Source organism: Polyodon spathula, chromosome 4, assembly GCF_017654505.1.
Source record: "Polyodon spathula isolate WHYD16114869_AA chromosome 4, ASM1765450v1, whole genome shotgun sequence".
In the NCBI taxonomy this organism is placed as follows: Eukaryota; Metazoa; Chordata; class Actinopteri; order Acipenseriformes; family Polyodontidae; genus Polyodon; species Polyodon spathula.
The window spans coordinates 47,586,738-47,601,777 of NC_054537.1; the positions used below are offsets into that span (position 1 = coordinate 47,586,738).

The 15,040-nt window shown below is 38.3% G+C and overlaps 1 protein-coding gene across 1 annotated transcript in view; it reads right to left on the reverse strand.

The window, feature by feature from the left end:
• Window positions 1-400: 400 nt before the first annotated feature.
• Window positions 401-15,040, reverse strand: part of LOC121314598 (epidermal growth factor receptor-like) — a 148,152-nt gene continuing 133,512 nt past the window's right edge. The window contains exons 21-28 of the mRNA XM_041248031.1: window positions 9,605-9,760; window positions 7,867-7,942; window positions 4,649-4,795; window positions 4,288-4,385; window positions 3,801-3,968; window positions 3,230-3,277; window positions 2,445-2,547; window positions 401-2,288 (exon numbers count right to left, since the gene is read on the reverse strand). Of these exons, the coding sequence (XP_041103965.1) occupies window positions 1,951-2,288; window positions 2,445-2,547; window positions 3,230-3,277; window positions 3,801-3,968; window positions 4,288-4,385; window positions 4,649-4,795; window positions 7,867-7,942; window positions 9,605-9,760 (1,134 nt within the window). The 3' untranslated portion in view covers window positions 401-1,950. The remainder of the gene's footprint in view (window positions 2,289-2,444; window positions 2,548-3,229; window positions 3,278-3,800; window positions 3,969-4,287; window positions 4,386-4,648; window positions 4,796-7,866; window positions 7,943-9,604; window positions 9,761-15,040) is intronic.

Consider the following 15,040-nt stretch of genomic DNA (forward strand, 5'->3'; position numbering starts at 1 on the left):
GAACTTTTTCATGTTGTTATATCCAGTGCAGTACATTTCTTGAACCACAATTACAATTTTTTGTTGTTTAAAAATACAGGTCAATAACTCAGCATAATTTCTGGATCCCAACCAAATCTTGTATTGAAATGAACGGTGTGATACCCTCTACGACCCGGCACCTCTTTTGGCTAAAATCAATGTAAATCTGACTGTGAACCAGGTCATACAAATTTATTTCCTACGTTTAAACCTAGTATAAAAAACTAAACAAAAACAAAAGACATTTCATATATACTCACATTGTCCAACACACCTGAATATATATATATATATATATATATATATATATATATATATATATATTATATATATATATATATATATATATATATATATATACACAACACACAACAACAACAACAACAACAACAACAACTGCTTACAAGTTTTCCTGTTGCACCCAAATGAACTAAAGGTTATCGTCTACAATTTATTTTGTACTGTAATACAAAAGGAATGCTGAGGAAAAATGACATATGAATGCACTAGTGAATGAAATGTCATGTGAATAGTTACATTATGCTATTTTGTCTCCAAATCAATCAATTAATCTTTATTTTAAATAGCACCTTTCATAGTGGACCACCATCACAAAGCGCTTTACAAGATGCAGTAACAACAAGGGATAAGTTAAAGTCACAATTCTCTGCTGTTCCCCGTCACCCTAATTTACTAGGCTTTGAGAGTAATAGGCAAAAAGGTACCTGCTCATTTTGGAATGTATTAAGTTTGTTTTCTTGTTAATGTGCATTTTTATTGACACACAATTTTTCACAGCCAGATATAATGGGAAGCTTACACCACCATCATGGATTTGTGTCCATCCTAAACGAATGGAATGAAGAAGGTTCTGATTTAACTACAGTCCAGTTTTCATGTGGAATAAGTTCATATAGATTCCCACCCTAGTCACAGAGGTTCACATCTCAAGTCCTGAAATGCACTTCACTGGCACAATTGGTAGCACAATTAAAAAATTTCATTAAATCAGAATTTTCCTCTCATGTCCACATCTGCAAGAAAACTGTGCTTGTGCTCCATCTGGGGAGTTAATAAACTGACATGCTTGGTCTAAATACAAATATAAACGCATACCCTATACAGTATGTATTTAAAACACCACTCAACAAATACTGAAGCTATAGTACCAATAAAAGGCAATTACATGTCCTGTCTTTAGTATATCTTGGAAAATGTATCCTGCCCTGTCAATATCAGCTACAATTAGGATCAATAGCAATTTAGCTCCCCTTATTTTTATTGAGTTCCATACTGCACCGTTGTTGTTGTGCTGTCTCCACCCTGTCCAATCTGTGGTACTACCTGTTTAATGCAGACAGGCAGGGGCCCTCGTGAAAACCTTGGCGTAATTTTGGCTCCAATAAATACTGCTTTCAATGCAGTGCCAATTTCAAGAAGCACTTCTCTATCAGGAAAAAAAAAGGAGTGCTGATGCTGAGATTGCAAAGCCTGGAAGTCTTTGCTTGTAGTCTAAAATTAATTAAACCTTAATTAATGCTTAAGTAGCAACCCACACAGACAACAATCCAAGGCTGATAGCTTATTTACATATTTGAATATACTCCAACCTTTTCTTATCTGTATATGTGTACATTTCTCAGGGGAACAGTTGTAAACCTCAGATAAAGCAGTATCAATCCAAAAACGACAAAAACACAGACTTGAAGTTCAAGCACAATGCCATAGTGTTCAAGGAGACAAGTAATAACTCTTTCACAAAGACTGGAAAATAAGTATATTCAAGAATTGCTTATAATGCACCCCTTTCTATGAGAAGAAAACATTAGTGTTGTTTTTAATTATTTTACCAAACTGTTTCCACAGACACTGTGAAACTTTGGAACACCATTCTTAGGGAGGCTAAAAGAGCAGTCAAACAGCATTGTCCTAGTGGGCCTTTGGCTGTGCTGGTAAACCCATATATTCAACATTCTCAGCTGCAGGACACTGACCATTAGTTTTTGATTTTAAGGGAAAAAAGTCCTGCTGATAATCAGGATTGTCCAGACTGGTTTGTTGGTAGCATTTTTGGTCGCAGTAGCGTGGATTGTCAAAGACTGGCCTGGGGTTGGTATTCAGGTACTCTGGGTTGCCCACTGTGTTGTTGACAGAATTCATATAGTGAGAGTCTTGAGCTCCCTGAGTGGGGCTGCGAGGAAGGAGGACCTCCTGGTAAATGGGGTTCATCATTTCAGACAATGCGTGTCCATTCTGGTTCACATATTCTGAAAATATAAGAGAAACACCAGGGTTTGTATTCTTTAAAATATTAAGAAAATGCTGCTATATTTTCCCTATGCAAACTTCTATTTTTTCATACCTTGTAAATTAATATTCCTATTTAAAGGCTAAAAACTCATGCAACACAACGTTTCACCAACCTGGCGCAGGTTCAAAATCCCTTTCTAGACATTCGTCTGAGAGTGGGCCTGTGGGGTCTGTGCTGTATCGATGGGTGAAGCTGTCCTCTCTTATTGGGTGTCCCTGATGATTTACAACAAAATAAACATTAATTACATAAACATACTTGTTTTGAATGTGTTATTTTAAATAATGAACACTGGTGTACACTTCTGCTCATTTAAAAGATAACCAGATGGACACGGGTTTGATGCCATGGATAAAGTCCTTCTCTGTCATAATCCTCAAAATTGCATATAGTTGCTTTTGGTATTTTACACATTCTGATAACCTACTGTTAGGCCATGTTGACAGTAAATTGTATACTATACTATATTGCTGAAGGAACTAATATCACTTAATATTTCAATGTTGTTTCCTGTGTAAGTTAAATAGCAAAATAATGAATGACCGTTTAGGGTATTTTCCCATTGTAATGGAGTTCTGAATACAGTGAATTAATCTAACACATAATAGGTCTATTGTTTGATATTGTCCGACAAAACTATTTTTATTTGAAATCCCTTGGCAATGCTGAGTCTTGACGGCAAAAGCTGCTAACAAGGCATCTCTGAGTCAATATATGTCAATATTAAATTAAATCTTAAGACTAGAGGGACTGGAGGAACAGATACTTTTACAGTGTGTAGTTCTGCAAGGAGGAGGCAGACAACTGGTCACTCAGGGAACTGTGAGAATTAAAATTTGGCTGATGGGAGGAAACAAGAAATTCTTGAGACCCCTTAAAAAAATCAGTGCAACTTACCCCATTACTGTTAGGACAGGCAGTTGCTCCCATGTTGCTATTAATACTCTGTACAAAAAGACAGGACATTTTATGTTAGGATGAGTTCTAAGCTTATTGGAGTGGAATAGTTGTATTGGATTGTCATATCCACTTCATTGCTGTCCTGGATCTAAATGTCTAATCATTTTAGATTTTATTTTGACTTTATAAATATGCTTGATTTTAGCATTTTCCATTCCAATATTATACATAGAATGTTATTTTTTTAAATGAACTTGATTAAAATATAAATGAAATAATATGAATAATAGTCTGATGCTTAGTGAAAAAAAAAAAAAAAACATGAAACAAAACCAACAAATATTAAGAAGCCTCTGGGCACACTACTGGATGATCTGTGGTAAACTAGACAAAAACTAAGCATTACAGGGGGCACAGTTTAAAGGGAATGGCAACTCTGATTCGTGTCTTGGAAACATTAAGTAAAATGGTTTAAAAAACAAAAAACATATTCTTTGAACTACAGTACACCACACAACCCCTTCCTCTGCCCAGGTGGTTAAACTGACAGCAGATATCTAAGCTTTACCATTGAGTTGAACAGTGGTGTTCTGGAAGTGGATGGGCTGTTGAAAAACCCATTGTAGGGAACAAGATACTCGTCAGCATCCACAATATCCTCCATGTCCTCTCCGTCCATCAGGGTGCGGTAGAATCTGGAGTCGGAGGGGCTCGGCAAGTGCATTCTTTCATCACCCTACACAAAAAAGAGATGATTTTAAAACTGATGTTTATAATTCAATTTTGCAACCTCTGGAGATGGTTAGTTAGAACTACAGTTGAGAAAAATTCAACTCTGGAATGTAGCACTTTACATTAACTAGACAAGTTACAGCATGTGTAGACATATCCCAGGCGACTTTTTCATTCCTGTATTAACCTGCCCAGCATCTGATTCATTCTTTGCAACTTAATATAACATGCATCATCTCATCCACTTCATACTTAAAATCCTTAAAACAAGCAGATCCCAAACCTTGAAGTGCCTGAAGCAATGACATGCTCTTTTTCCATACCTGAATGACGAGGTAGCGAGAAGGATCCCGAGCCATTTTAGTGAATTCTGCAATCAGCTCACGAAATCTAGGCCTGCTGTCTGAGTCAATCATCCAGCCTAAATTACAACAGGTAGAGAAGGTTGAGTTGATGGAGAGAGAGAGAGAGAGAGAGAGAGAGAGAGAGAGAGAGAGAGAGAGAGAGAGAGAGAGAGAGAGAGAGACATATTACAGTACAGAATGCCCTTTTGAGTTAGCCTGGTTTCTAAAATTTAACAAGATAATGGTATGGTAAAATTATTTTCTATAACTTAGTTGTCAGATGGCTTTTAAATACAAGTTGTTCATTAGAGAAAGACTATAATATGGAAGGATCACTTACATTTGACCATAATCATGTATACATCAATGGTGCAGATTGGAGGCTGGGGCAGACGCTCCCCTTTCTCAAGGACCCCTGCAATCTCGCTAGCTGGGATACCATCATAAGGCTTTGATCCAAAAGTCATTAGCTCCCAAACAGTCACACCTAGGAAGGAGAAGCATAGTTAAAAAGGGTTTCATATCATCTGGATAAAACACAAGATTCAAGTACTGTGACTACAAACACAGTGGATTTAGTTTAATTTTATGATGACATTATATAAAAAGATAAGTATATCAGTGTTGCACCAGAAATTCATTCAATTCAACTCAATTCATCTCTGTTTTATAGGTGGCCATCACTAAATTGCAGACGGGTGTTCAGGCCAGAATTGATGTGAACTTACCGAGTTCTAAGAGTACCTGCTGGCAGTAGGAGCACCAACACCAGTATCATAAACCAATTATTTAGCAAGTAATGATCACTGAATCAGATACGATTGCTTAAATAATAATAATAATAATAATAATAATAATAATAATAATAAATATATAAAGCTTATTATGGTCGAAGGGTTTTTTACTCTTACAATACTGTTGTTCCCTTGCTGTATTTGTATTCATTTTTATTTTGCACAATTGAAAATTGAAATTGCAACCTGTTTCTTTGGCTTTCAACCTTGTGTTTACACATACATCAGTTTAACCTTAATCTGTACTAGAAGGCAATCTTGTTAACCAAAGAAAACAATAATCATGCAGATACATAACAAGAAGTAAAAAGTAGTTTATATATTTTTTGGACTTTTTATGTCTTTAATATTGTATTTAACAAAGACAATGATACATTTCCCCCATAAAATTACAACACACACAATACCTCTAGACAATGTATAAACTTGTGTTTCAGCTGTGGAAAACCCTTTTCTCAAAAAACTCTTTCTAAATTGAAGGACATGATAAAAAGATGTGACTGTTTATTGGAAAATTCAGTTTTTTTAACCTTATCTGAATGATGATCCTCCTGAAGGCCATGTGCAACAGTTTTAACAATTACACTTACTGATGTTGGCTATAGGTCCACTGTAACCCATGATGTTAAGGTAAAACTAGTTCAAGCAGACGGTCTGGCAAGTCCTCCTCCCTGTTTATTGAATACTATTCTGCCATTGTTTAGATATAAACATGAGAAACAACAAAAACAATTTCACTGCTTACAACACAAATTAAGAAGCCAATGTAAGCGACATACTGTAAGGGGAAATACATAATTTGGGAAACACATACAGTATACATCCACTCTTAAGTTTCTCTTTGCATTCTGTGTTCTTAGCACACTGTTTAAAGTCGTTTCAATTAATGTTATATTTTTTAATCTAAAGCAAGCAACAAAAGGTAGAGACAGTATTATGAATCCTTTGACCGCAGAAGCTTCTATGTTTAATGTCCTGCCTAGACCTTGCTTCCAGCAATGTACACATGCAGGTTTAGTTACAACTTCTTTTGTAGAAAACAAGATTTCAAAAATTCTGGCATATTTGTTTTTGGTTGACAAACACAAGAAGATCCAGAATTAAAAGAGTTAAACCCTTTTGGAGATGCAGTGAAAAAAGTTGACAACAAACTTTAAAACAGTAAGACAGTTAAATCTAAAACATATTGCTCACATTGTATTTGTTTTATTTTTTTATTATCTCTTAATTGCGCTGCGATATGTACACTGTTATAAGGATACATCAGTCATATTATAAATTCTACTTGTGCACAATGCAGAAACAACCGTAAGGGTACAAAGAAATGTATTATATATAGGCCATGTGTTTCAAAGCTCCAGCTGTGAGATGGGTTTTGTGTCTTCCCACACTGTAACAGACTGTAGACAGGGAGAGCTGCTTCCAGACAATCTGAGGCTTGCTCTGGTTACCCAAACAAGTTTCATTCTAAGGTCAGCACAATGCTAGTCTCCCCCCCCCCCCCCCCCCCCCCTACACACACACAGACAAATATGTTAAGACAAAAATGTCAACAACAGTTCAGAGTTAACATGTCTTAACATTACAATGATTTAATGAATGTCTTTATGTAGCTGGTTAATCATGCAATCACACATTAGCATCTTTTCAGTATACAGTGTAAGCCAATGTTAATTCAGAAACATTTACAGCATAAACACAATCCACTTAAAAGACATGCTTGCCAACAAGCTTGCCAATTCCTGTGAAATATGACACCTGGCTGCATCAAAAAAAAGAAGATTTTGTTCCTTTTATGCAGCCAAGTAATCTGTCCCATGACTAACCATAGACTGCCTTTACCTCAGGAACCTGCACTGAAACTTGAGCTCACAATCTCAATGAATAGGTGTTCAGTTACAAGTAAAGCAGAAGCTTAAGCACAAAGGCCAATGTCCTCATCACCCTGGCCACTGAATTATTCCACTTGTGTGGAGATGATTCAGTGTTTTAAAGGTAATTATTTCAAGAATCACAGATGTTACATGCATAGAATACCTGTTTACCATGTGCTAGAGCTGAACACCTAGTGGCTATGCATCACATGAGATAGTCTTGATTTTCTTCAGGTAATCTTAATGAAAGGCCTATGGGTGAATTGGTTAGTTTCTTTCATCCTCCCCATTTTTTTTTTTTTTTTTAAAAGAGAATATAAGAAACTTGAACTTGGGGGAAGATATCTGGATAATATTTTAGTAGTACAAATACGTGGACATGTAGTAATACTTGTTATTTTCTCAGTCATTGTGGGAGAGGATTCTGAATTGAAGTTATTAGTACTTTATTGGTGTCACTGGTCAACGATTGATGCAGATGTGAAAGCCTGTGTCAAATAACTATTTTAAGTGCACTAATTTGTGTAGTATCTACATTACACCCTCGGGTATCAGTCACAGCTAAATGTTGAACTTTTTGCATTATTGATACAATATGAAAAACAAACCATTACAAAACTATGTTCCACTTTGCCAAGTAATTGAAGGTAGAAGATATGCATAAATGGTAGTAGATATTTACCAAAAGATTGAAAACAAAATGCAAAATGAATACTTCTTACTCACTGGATTATATTTACTTCCATTGCCTAGATCTATAATATGAAAACGAGCAATAGAAAAGATTGGTAACAGCGGATGATTGTACCTTCTCACTGGGGCTCTTCAAGAAGCACAATGCTGTGATATATCTACTTCTACAGCCAAAATGTTTATTGTGCTTGACTTACCATAACTCCACACATCACTCTGATGTGTGTAGATCCTGTGTAAAATTGACTCCAAGGCCATCCATTTAATTGGGACCTGGTAAGAGAAATCTGAATTAATTCAAATCCAGCTCTGCATCACTATCCTAATTCAAGTTTACTGCAATAAAAGTATGTAGAAGTAAATGCACTATAAATGTGAGAACATTGTACCTTTTGGAGTGTATTCTGCAAGCTGCTGAATTTCAGTTTATGTAGTTTATCCATTTTTGTGTTACAAATCGTAAAACTTGAAACATTTTAATGATCCTCTATCAAGAAATGAGAAACTCCTTCCTTTCTTTCAACACCAGGCCAACAGGTAATTGATAATGCAGTGCAGTCCTGCTCTTGGAAGTTCTGTACTTTGTTCTCAATAAAAAATAGACAAAGCTAACAATTTTTTTTTTTTTTTTTTTTTTGCTGAAAGCTAATGTTATATTTGTCCAAATGTCCTTAATTAATACACGTAAACCAGTTAAAAACGTGAAAGCTCAAGTGTTTTTGCTTAATGTTTACTTTAATGTCTGTACAAATACTTTTCACAACCCTATTCAGCAAATAGACAAAACTACATCACTACACAAACTATTTAACAAATATTGCTGGAGAGTATCAAAGTTTATTTTTCTTAAATCTAATTTTCAGTAATTACACATTATGGACCAGGGTGTCTTGTTCAAGTGTTTAATTAAAAAGATGCAATGCTTATTTAAAGTCAGACCCTAGGTTCTGTAATATTGTACTTGCAGTTGCCCATGACAGTCAGCAAAATCTTAATTTTGATTTCCTTTGAAATCTGAGTGCTTTGTACTTTTAAAAACAATTACTTAAAAATAAAGTATTAACTTTGTAACCTCATAACTTCAAGAATTAATATTTACCCTTGAGTCACCAACTACAATGCTGCATCTTTTTAGAGGGATTGTGAATAAGCTGGCTTTAGTGGTGACGTCAGACCAGAAATGAATACACAGCACTGCGAGTAAAATAATGAATGAATGCGCTGCTGCGTGGTTTATTATTACCAGAAAATAAAACAGTTGCACAAAAAACAGGACACGGCACTTGAGCCAAAATAAATAGACAAACAAAACGGACTAACACTAAATAGACAGACAAACGAGTGGACGAACACTAAACAAGTACGGTGCTGGCATTTCTAGCACGCTGTAGCAATTGTTATATTATTTTAAATTAACTCTCCTCTCTCTCTCACCCATTCTCCACTTCCTGAACACACAATCCAGAGTGAGTGAAACATGCATGCTTTTATGCAGCTGTACCGAGACTCAATTGCTAATCAACCATTCAATTGAAATCTAGGTACAACTGCATGTAAATTAGTGTACTTCCATGTCCACACACCATATACTTTTTAATCTGCAGGTGGAGTGATGTGCAATCCTCGTGGCTAAATACAAATATATTTTAAATTCAATTGTGTTACACAGACCCATTTATATCCTGTGTACCAATGACTATACACTAACATTAACACACTACATACAACATAAAACACAAATAAACAGCCCAGAGATGGGGCACTTTGCCACAGGGACACACTTTTGGGACTTAGTGATAGAATGTAATGTAGCAAGATGACTCCTTTGTGGGTCACACTACTGGTTGGTTACCTTGGTTGAGTTTCTCTCAAATTTAATCACAAACCACATCTTAAATAAACTGCACTATAACAATAGATTTCCGATCCCCTTACTTTGCCTCCATCTGCATGGTATTCTTTCTCATCTGCATTCAGTAGCTTGGCAAGCCCAAAGTCTGTGATCTTTATGTGCTGCGGGGTCTTCACCAGCACATTTCTAGCAGCCAGGTCACGGTGCACCAAATGCCGATCCTCCAGGTAACTCATCCCCTACAGACCATAGGGATTGTATAAATATTAATACAGATTATTACTAATCATATCAGTTATTGATACAATTGAAATATTTGCTGACCAAGATTAGTCAGAAAATAGTAACACATACTGTAAATGGGTGGTCATTCTTATGACAACAATAACAACAACATTAATAATACCAAAAACAACAGTATTAATTAAAAAATAATGTGCAACACTGTATCTACTGAAAGCAGAAAAACAACAGTGGCAGGAAGGCACATTATGATGCCTAAAGTAACTTATTTCATGAATCAGCCATTTATACACAGACCAAATTGTGACTTTTACCACAACAGATACACTATACAGTCAGCACTCACATATCTGACCCTATATTAAAATACACTATATAGAAGAAAATCTAACAGGGCTGGGTATTTCATAAAATTGTTATTACTTGATAAAACATATGAGTGTGTGTGTGTGTGTGTGTGTGTGTGTGTGTGTGTGTGTGTGTGTGTGTGTGTATGTGTGCAATGTGTATATATATATATATATAATATATTATATATATATATATATATATATATATATATATCAGTACATCTCTGCAGTGTTGTCAGACCTCGAATAATGCAAAGAAAATAAGTTCATATTCATTTTTAAACAACACAATACTAATGTTTTAACTTAGGAAGAGTTCAGAAATCAATATTTGGTGGAATAACCCTGATTTTCAAGCACAGCTTTCATGCGTCTTGGCATGCTCTCCACCAGTCTTTCACATTGATGTTGGGTGACTTTATGCCACTCCTGGCGCAAAAATTCAAGCAGCTCGGCTTTGTTTGATGGCTTGTGACCACCCATCTTCCTCTGATCACATTCCAGAGGTTTTCAATGGGGTTCAGGTATGGAGATTGGGCTGGCCATGACAGGGTCTTGATCTGGTAGTCCTCCATCCACACCTTGATTGACCTGGTTGTGTGGCATGGAGCATTGTCCTGCTGGAAAAACCAATCCTCAGATTTGGGGAACATTGTCAGAGCAGAAGGAAGCAAGTTTTCTTCCAGGACAACCTTGTACTTGGCTTGATTCATGCCAAAGCTGCCCTGATTCCAGCCTTGCTGAAGCACCCCCAGATCATCACCGATCCTCCACCACATTTCACAGTGGGTATGAGACACTGTGGCTTGTAGGCTTCTCCAGATCTCCGTCTAACCATTAGATGACCAGGTGTTGGGCAAAGCTGAAAACTGGACTCATTTGGGGGTGCTTCAGCAAGGCTGGAATCGGGTAGATTTGTCTTTGTGAAGGACGCGTGAATCAAGCCAAGTACAAGGTTGTCCTGGAAGAAAACTTGCTTCCTTCTGCTCTGACAATGTTCCCCAACTCTGAGGATTGGTTTTTCCAGCAGGACAATGCTCCATGCCACACAGCCAGGCCAATCAAGGTGTGGATGGAGGACCACCAGATCAGACCCTGTCATGGCCAGCCCAATCTCCAGACCTGAACCCCACTGAAAACCTCTGGAATGTGATCAAGAGGAAGATGGATGGTCACAAGCCATCAAACAAAGCCGAGCCGCTTGAATTTTTGCGGCATAAAATCATCCAACATCAGTGTGAAAGACTGGTGGAGAGCATGCCAAGACACATGAAAGCTGTGCTTGAAAATCAGGGTTATTCCACCAAATATTGATTTCTGAACTCTTCCTAAGTTAAAACATTAGTATTGTGTTGTTTAAAAATGAATATGAACTTATTTTCTTTGCATTATTCGAGATCTGACAACACTGAATCTTTTTTGTTATTTTGACCAGTTGTCATTTTCTGCAAATAAATGCTCTAAATGACAATATTTTTATTTGGAATTTGGGAGAAATGTTGTTCAGTAGTTTATAGAATAAAACAAAAATGTTCATTTTACCCAAACACACACCTGTAAATAGTAAAACCAGAGAAACTGATAATTTTGCAGTGGTCTCTTAATTTTTTCCAGAGCTGTATATACAAAAAAAATAACAAAAAATACATCTAGCCATAAAGCAACAATTTAAAAACAATAGCAACACTATAATGGTTCATTCAGATCACTTTTAAAGGTTTTTTTTTCCTTTATAGGAACACAATGAGCTCCCCCTCCTCGCTCACGTCACACACCCAATCTCCAATGCACCAACACTCTTTAAAACTGTCCTGCACCATTTGATAATAATAAAAATCAGTCTTAATCCTGGAGACCATCAGGATTCTAAAAATGCTTACAGCATTATTAAAACCAGTGGCTAAAATCTTGCTCTTTCAGGATTTGAAAATGGCCATTTTCGACAGAACCAGTACAAAGTTGCCCAGTGAGAACTTGTTTCTTTGTTTAAAACTATATTTAATGATAAAAACAAAGAGCTGTTTTGTTAAAACAACTCCCAAGGAAGCCAGCAGGTTTTCTAAAAAACTAAAACAAGGTTGCAGCCGGGGGCAGTCTGAAAACAGGTGGAAAACTGTCTCCATCGCGGAACAGAAGGGGCACTGATCACTGACCCCTGGCTCCATACGGCTCAAGTACTAGTTTGTGGCTATAATTCTGTGCAGCATTCTCCACTGCAGGTCTCCACAGCGCTTGGGCAGGGGTAGTTTATATAAAACTCTCCAGACAGGGGATTCATCGTCAGGAACACTGAGGTGAGCTCTCCACTTAGTGTCCCCCAGGTCCTTCAGCTGATTATAATTACGTTTTTTAATACACATTTCATACAGCTGCTTTTTCTCTGCCGTATGGAAAGCCACTTTCTTCAGCAGTATTTTGCCAGGTGATTCCTCCTCTTCTGGCACTGAGGGGGAGACCAGCACTGTGGGGAACAGGGGCTCCTGCTCTGGAACCAAGCACTCTGACAAAAGACTAGTCAAAAATTGGGAATAGCTGGAATAAGAGAGGCCTGTAAATCACTCAGGATCTTTTCTACAAACTGCACTGATTTTTTCTGTAGTGATGTAGCTAACTCCCTACTGGCTTTCCATTTAAACAGACTAAAATCAATCAGCTGGCCAAGCTTAGTAAAACCTGCTTTATAAAACAATGAAGACATATGTGCAGAATTAAAACTTTCACATTTAAAAATGGGATTAAAAAACAGAGGGTCTTCAAAAACCCATTTAGTGCACAGCGGCCTCTGATCTAGTGTTTTTTAAAATCCTCCATGCATTAAGCTAGTTTTTATAAAAACTAACCAGCCCGCTATCATTGAGCTGTTCAGGGGATATTAAAAACAGGTGCTTGTTGAGCCCCAGCCCTCTCTGTGCAGCAGTGAGTGAGCTAGGCCTCTCCAGCTCAGCTCTGGGGCATAAAGCAGCTTCTGGGCAGCCTGTAGCCTGAACACTGCCACCCTGCTGGGGATATCAATCAGCCCCTGCCCCCTCCGTCACGGCGGAGGTACAAGACAGCCGGACGCAACCAGTGATGCCCACTCCAGAAAACCTGGACCAGACACTTCTGAATCTCACTATCTCACTTAACAGACCCAGAGGATGGTCCAGACACACCAGTCTACACCAGAGCATAGATGCCACCAGATTGTTAAAAATGAGGACCCTCCCCCTAAATGAGAGTCGTGAAAGGAGCCACTGCCAGCTTTGCGGCCTCCCTTTCACTTTATCCAGCAATCACTCCCAGTTCTGTTGCATGAACGCTTCTTTCCCAAAAAGCACTCTCAAAATCTTAATCCCAGGGTTTTCCCAGGTCTGTGATGGGGGAGTTACTCCCTCCCAGCTACCAGACAGAAAAGCTGCACTTTTTGCCCAAATGACCTGAGCTGAGGTGGCCTTTTCATAATTCTTAATGCAGGATTCCAGCACCGTGATGTCCCTGTCATTAGTAAAGAAAACATTAATGTCATCAGCATACGCAGATAGCCTGATGGGGGCGCTGTTGGGTGCAGCTGGCACAGCCAGCCCTGTTAGCTTCTCCCTCAGCTGATGCAGGAAAGGCTCTATAGAGAGGGAGTAGAGCATCCCTGAAAGGGAGCAGCCCTGCTGTATCCCCCTCTGCACAGGAGAAAGGGACACTCAGATCATTGTTTACTTTCAACAGGCTAAAAACATTATTATAGAGGAGTCTAATATTAGAAATAAAAACAGGGCCAAAACCAAATGCCTTGTGTATGAAACGAATACTCATGGTCAACTCTGTCAAAAGCTTTTTCCAGGTCAATTGAAATTAAACCAACGTCAATATTAAAAAGTCTGGACACATTAAAAAGGTCTCTTATTAAAAACAGATTATCAAAAATGGATCAGTCTGGTACACAATAGGATTGAGTCTTATGCACCACTGATCCTATTTGTGTCCGCTGCCGATTTGCCAGCGCCTTGGAAAATATTTTGTAGTCTGAGCAAAATAATGAGACAGGGCACCAGTTCTTAAGGTTACAGAGGTCTCCTTTCTTGGGTAGCGGCGTGATTACTGCCCTGCGGCAGCTCAAAGGCAGCTCTCCATCCCGGTTGCATTCCTGAAGGACCTTATAAAAATCCAGTCCGATACAGTCCCAGAATCATTTATAAAATTCAGCTTGCAGCCCGTCGATCTTTCTGCTTTCTGGTTGGAGAGCTGCATGACGGCAGCAGTGAGCTCCTGGAAGGTCAGAGGGGTGTCCAGCTTGCGTCACTCCTCGTCACTCAGACTGGGGAGCCCACTGCAGTTGCGCCATCTCTCCCAGGTCACAGTTCTCAGCCTTAAAGAGACCATTGTAGAAATCCACTGCTGCATGCCTGAGCTTCGCAGGGCTGGAGACCTCTCTCCCGCAGGGCAGCCTCAGACAGCTCATCTGCTTGCGCTCCGCTGTCTTACTCTCCAGGCTGAAGAAGAAGGCTGTAGGGGCGTCCATGTCTTTAAGCTCAGTGAAATGGGCTCTGAGCAGGGAGCCCTTCGCCTTCTCCTCCAGCAGGCTGCCCAGGTGCTGCCGTCTCTCTTGCAGGCCCCGGTACGCCTCCTCACTGCGCTGAACATCCAACTGCCTCTCAAACTCCACAATCTCACTATAACTCATTGACCACTGCATCTACTGACCTGGTGACACTCTGGGTGTATTGCTGACAAAACACTTTAATTTGGACTTTTCCGATATCCCATCACTACCTCAAACTGGCATATTTATTTTTTTCTTTTCTCCAATTTTCCCCAAATTATTAAAAATAATTGGTGAATTGTTTGTCTAACAGTAGTTTTGGGTTAAAATGCCAGTATGACTTGGAATGTGTTTTGGTGGGTAAAGATATAGTAGCAGATACAAAGTGATGATCGGAAATAGAGTTTGGATGA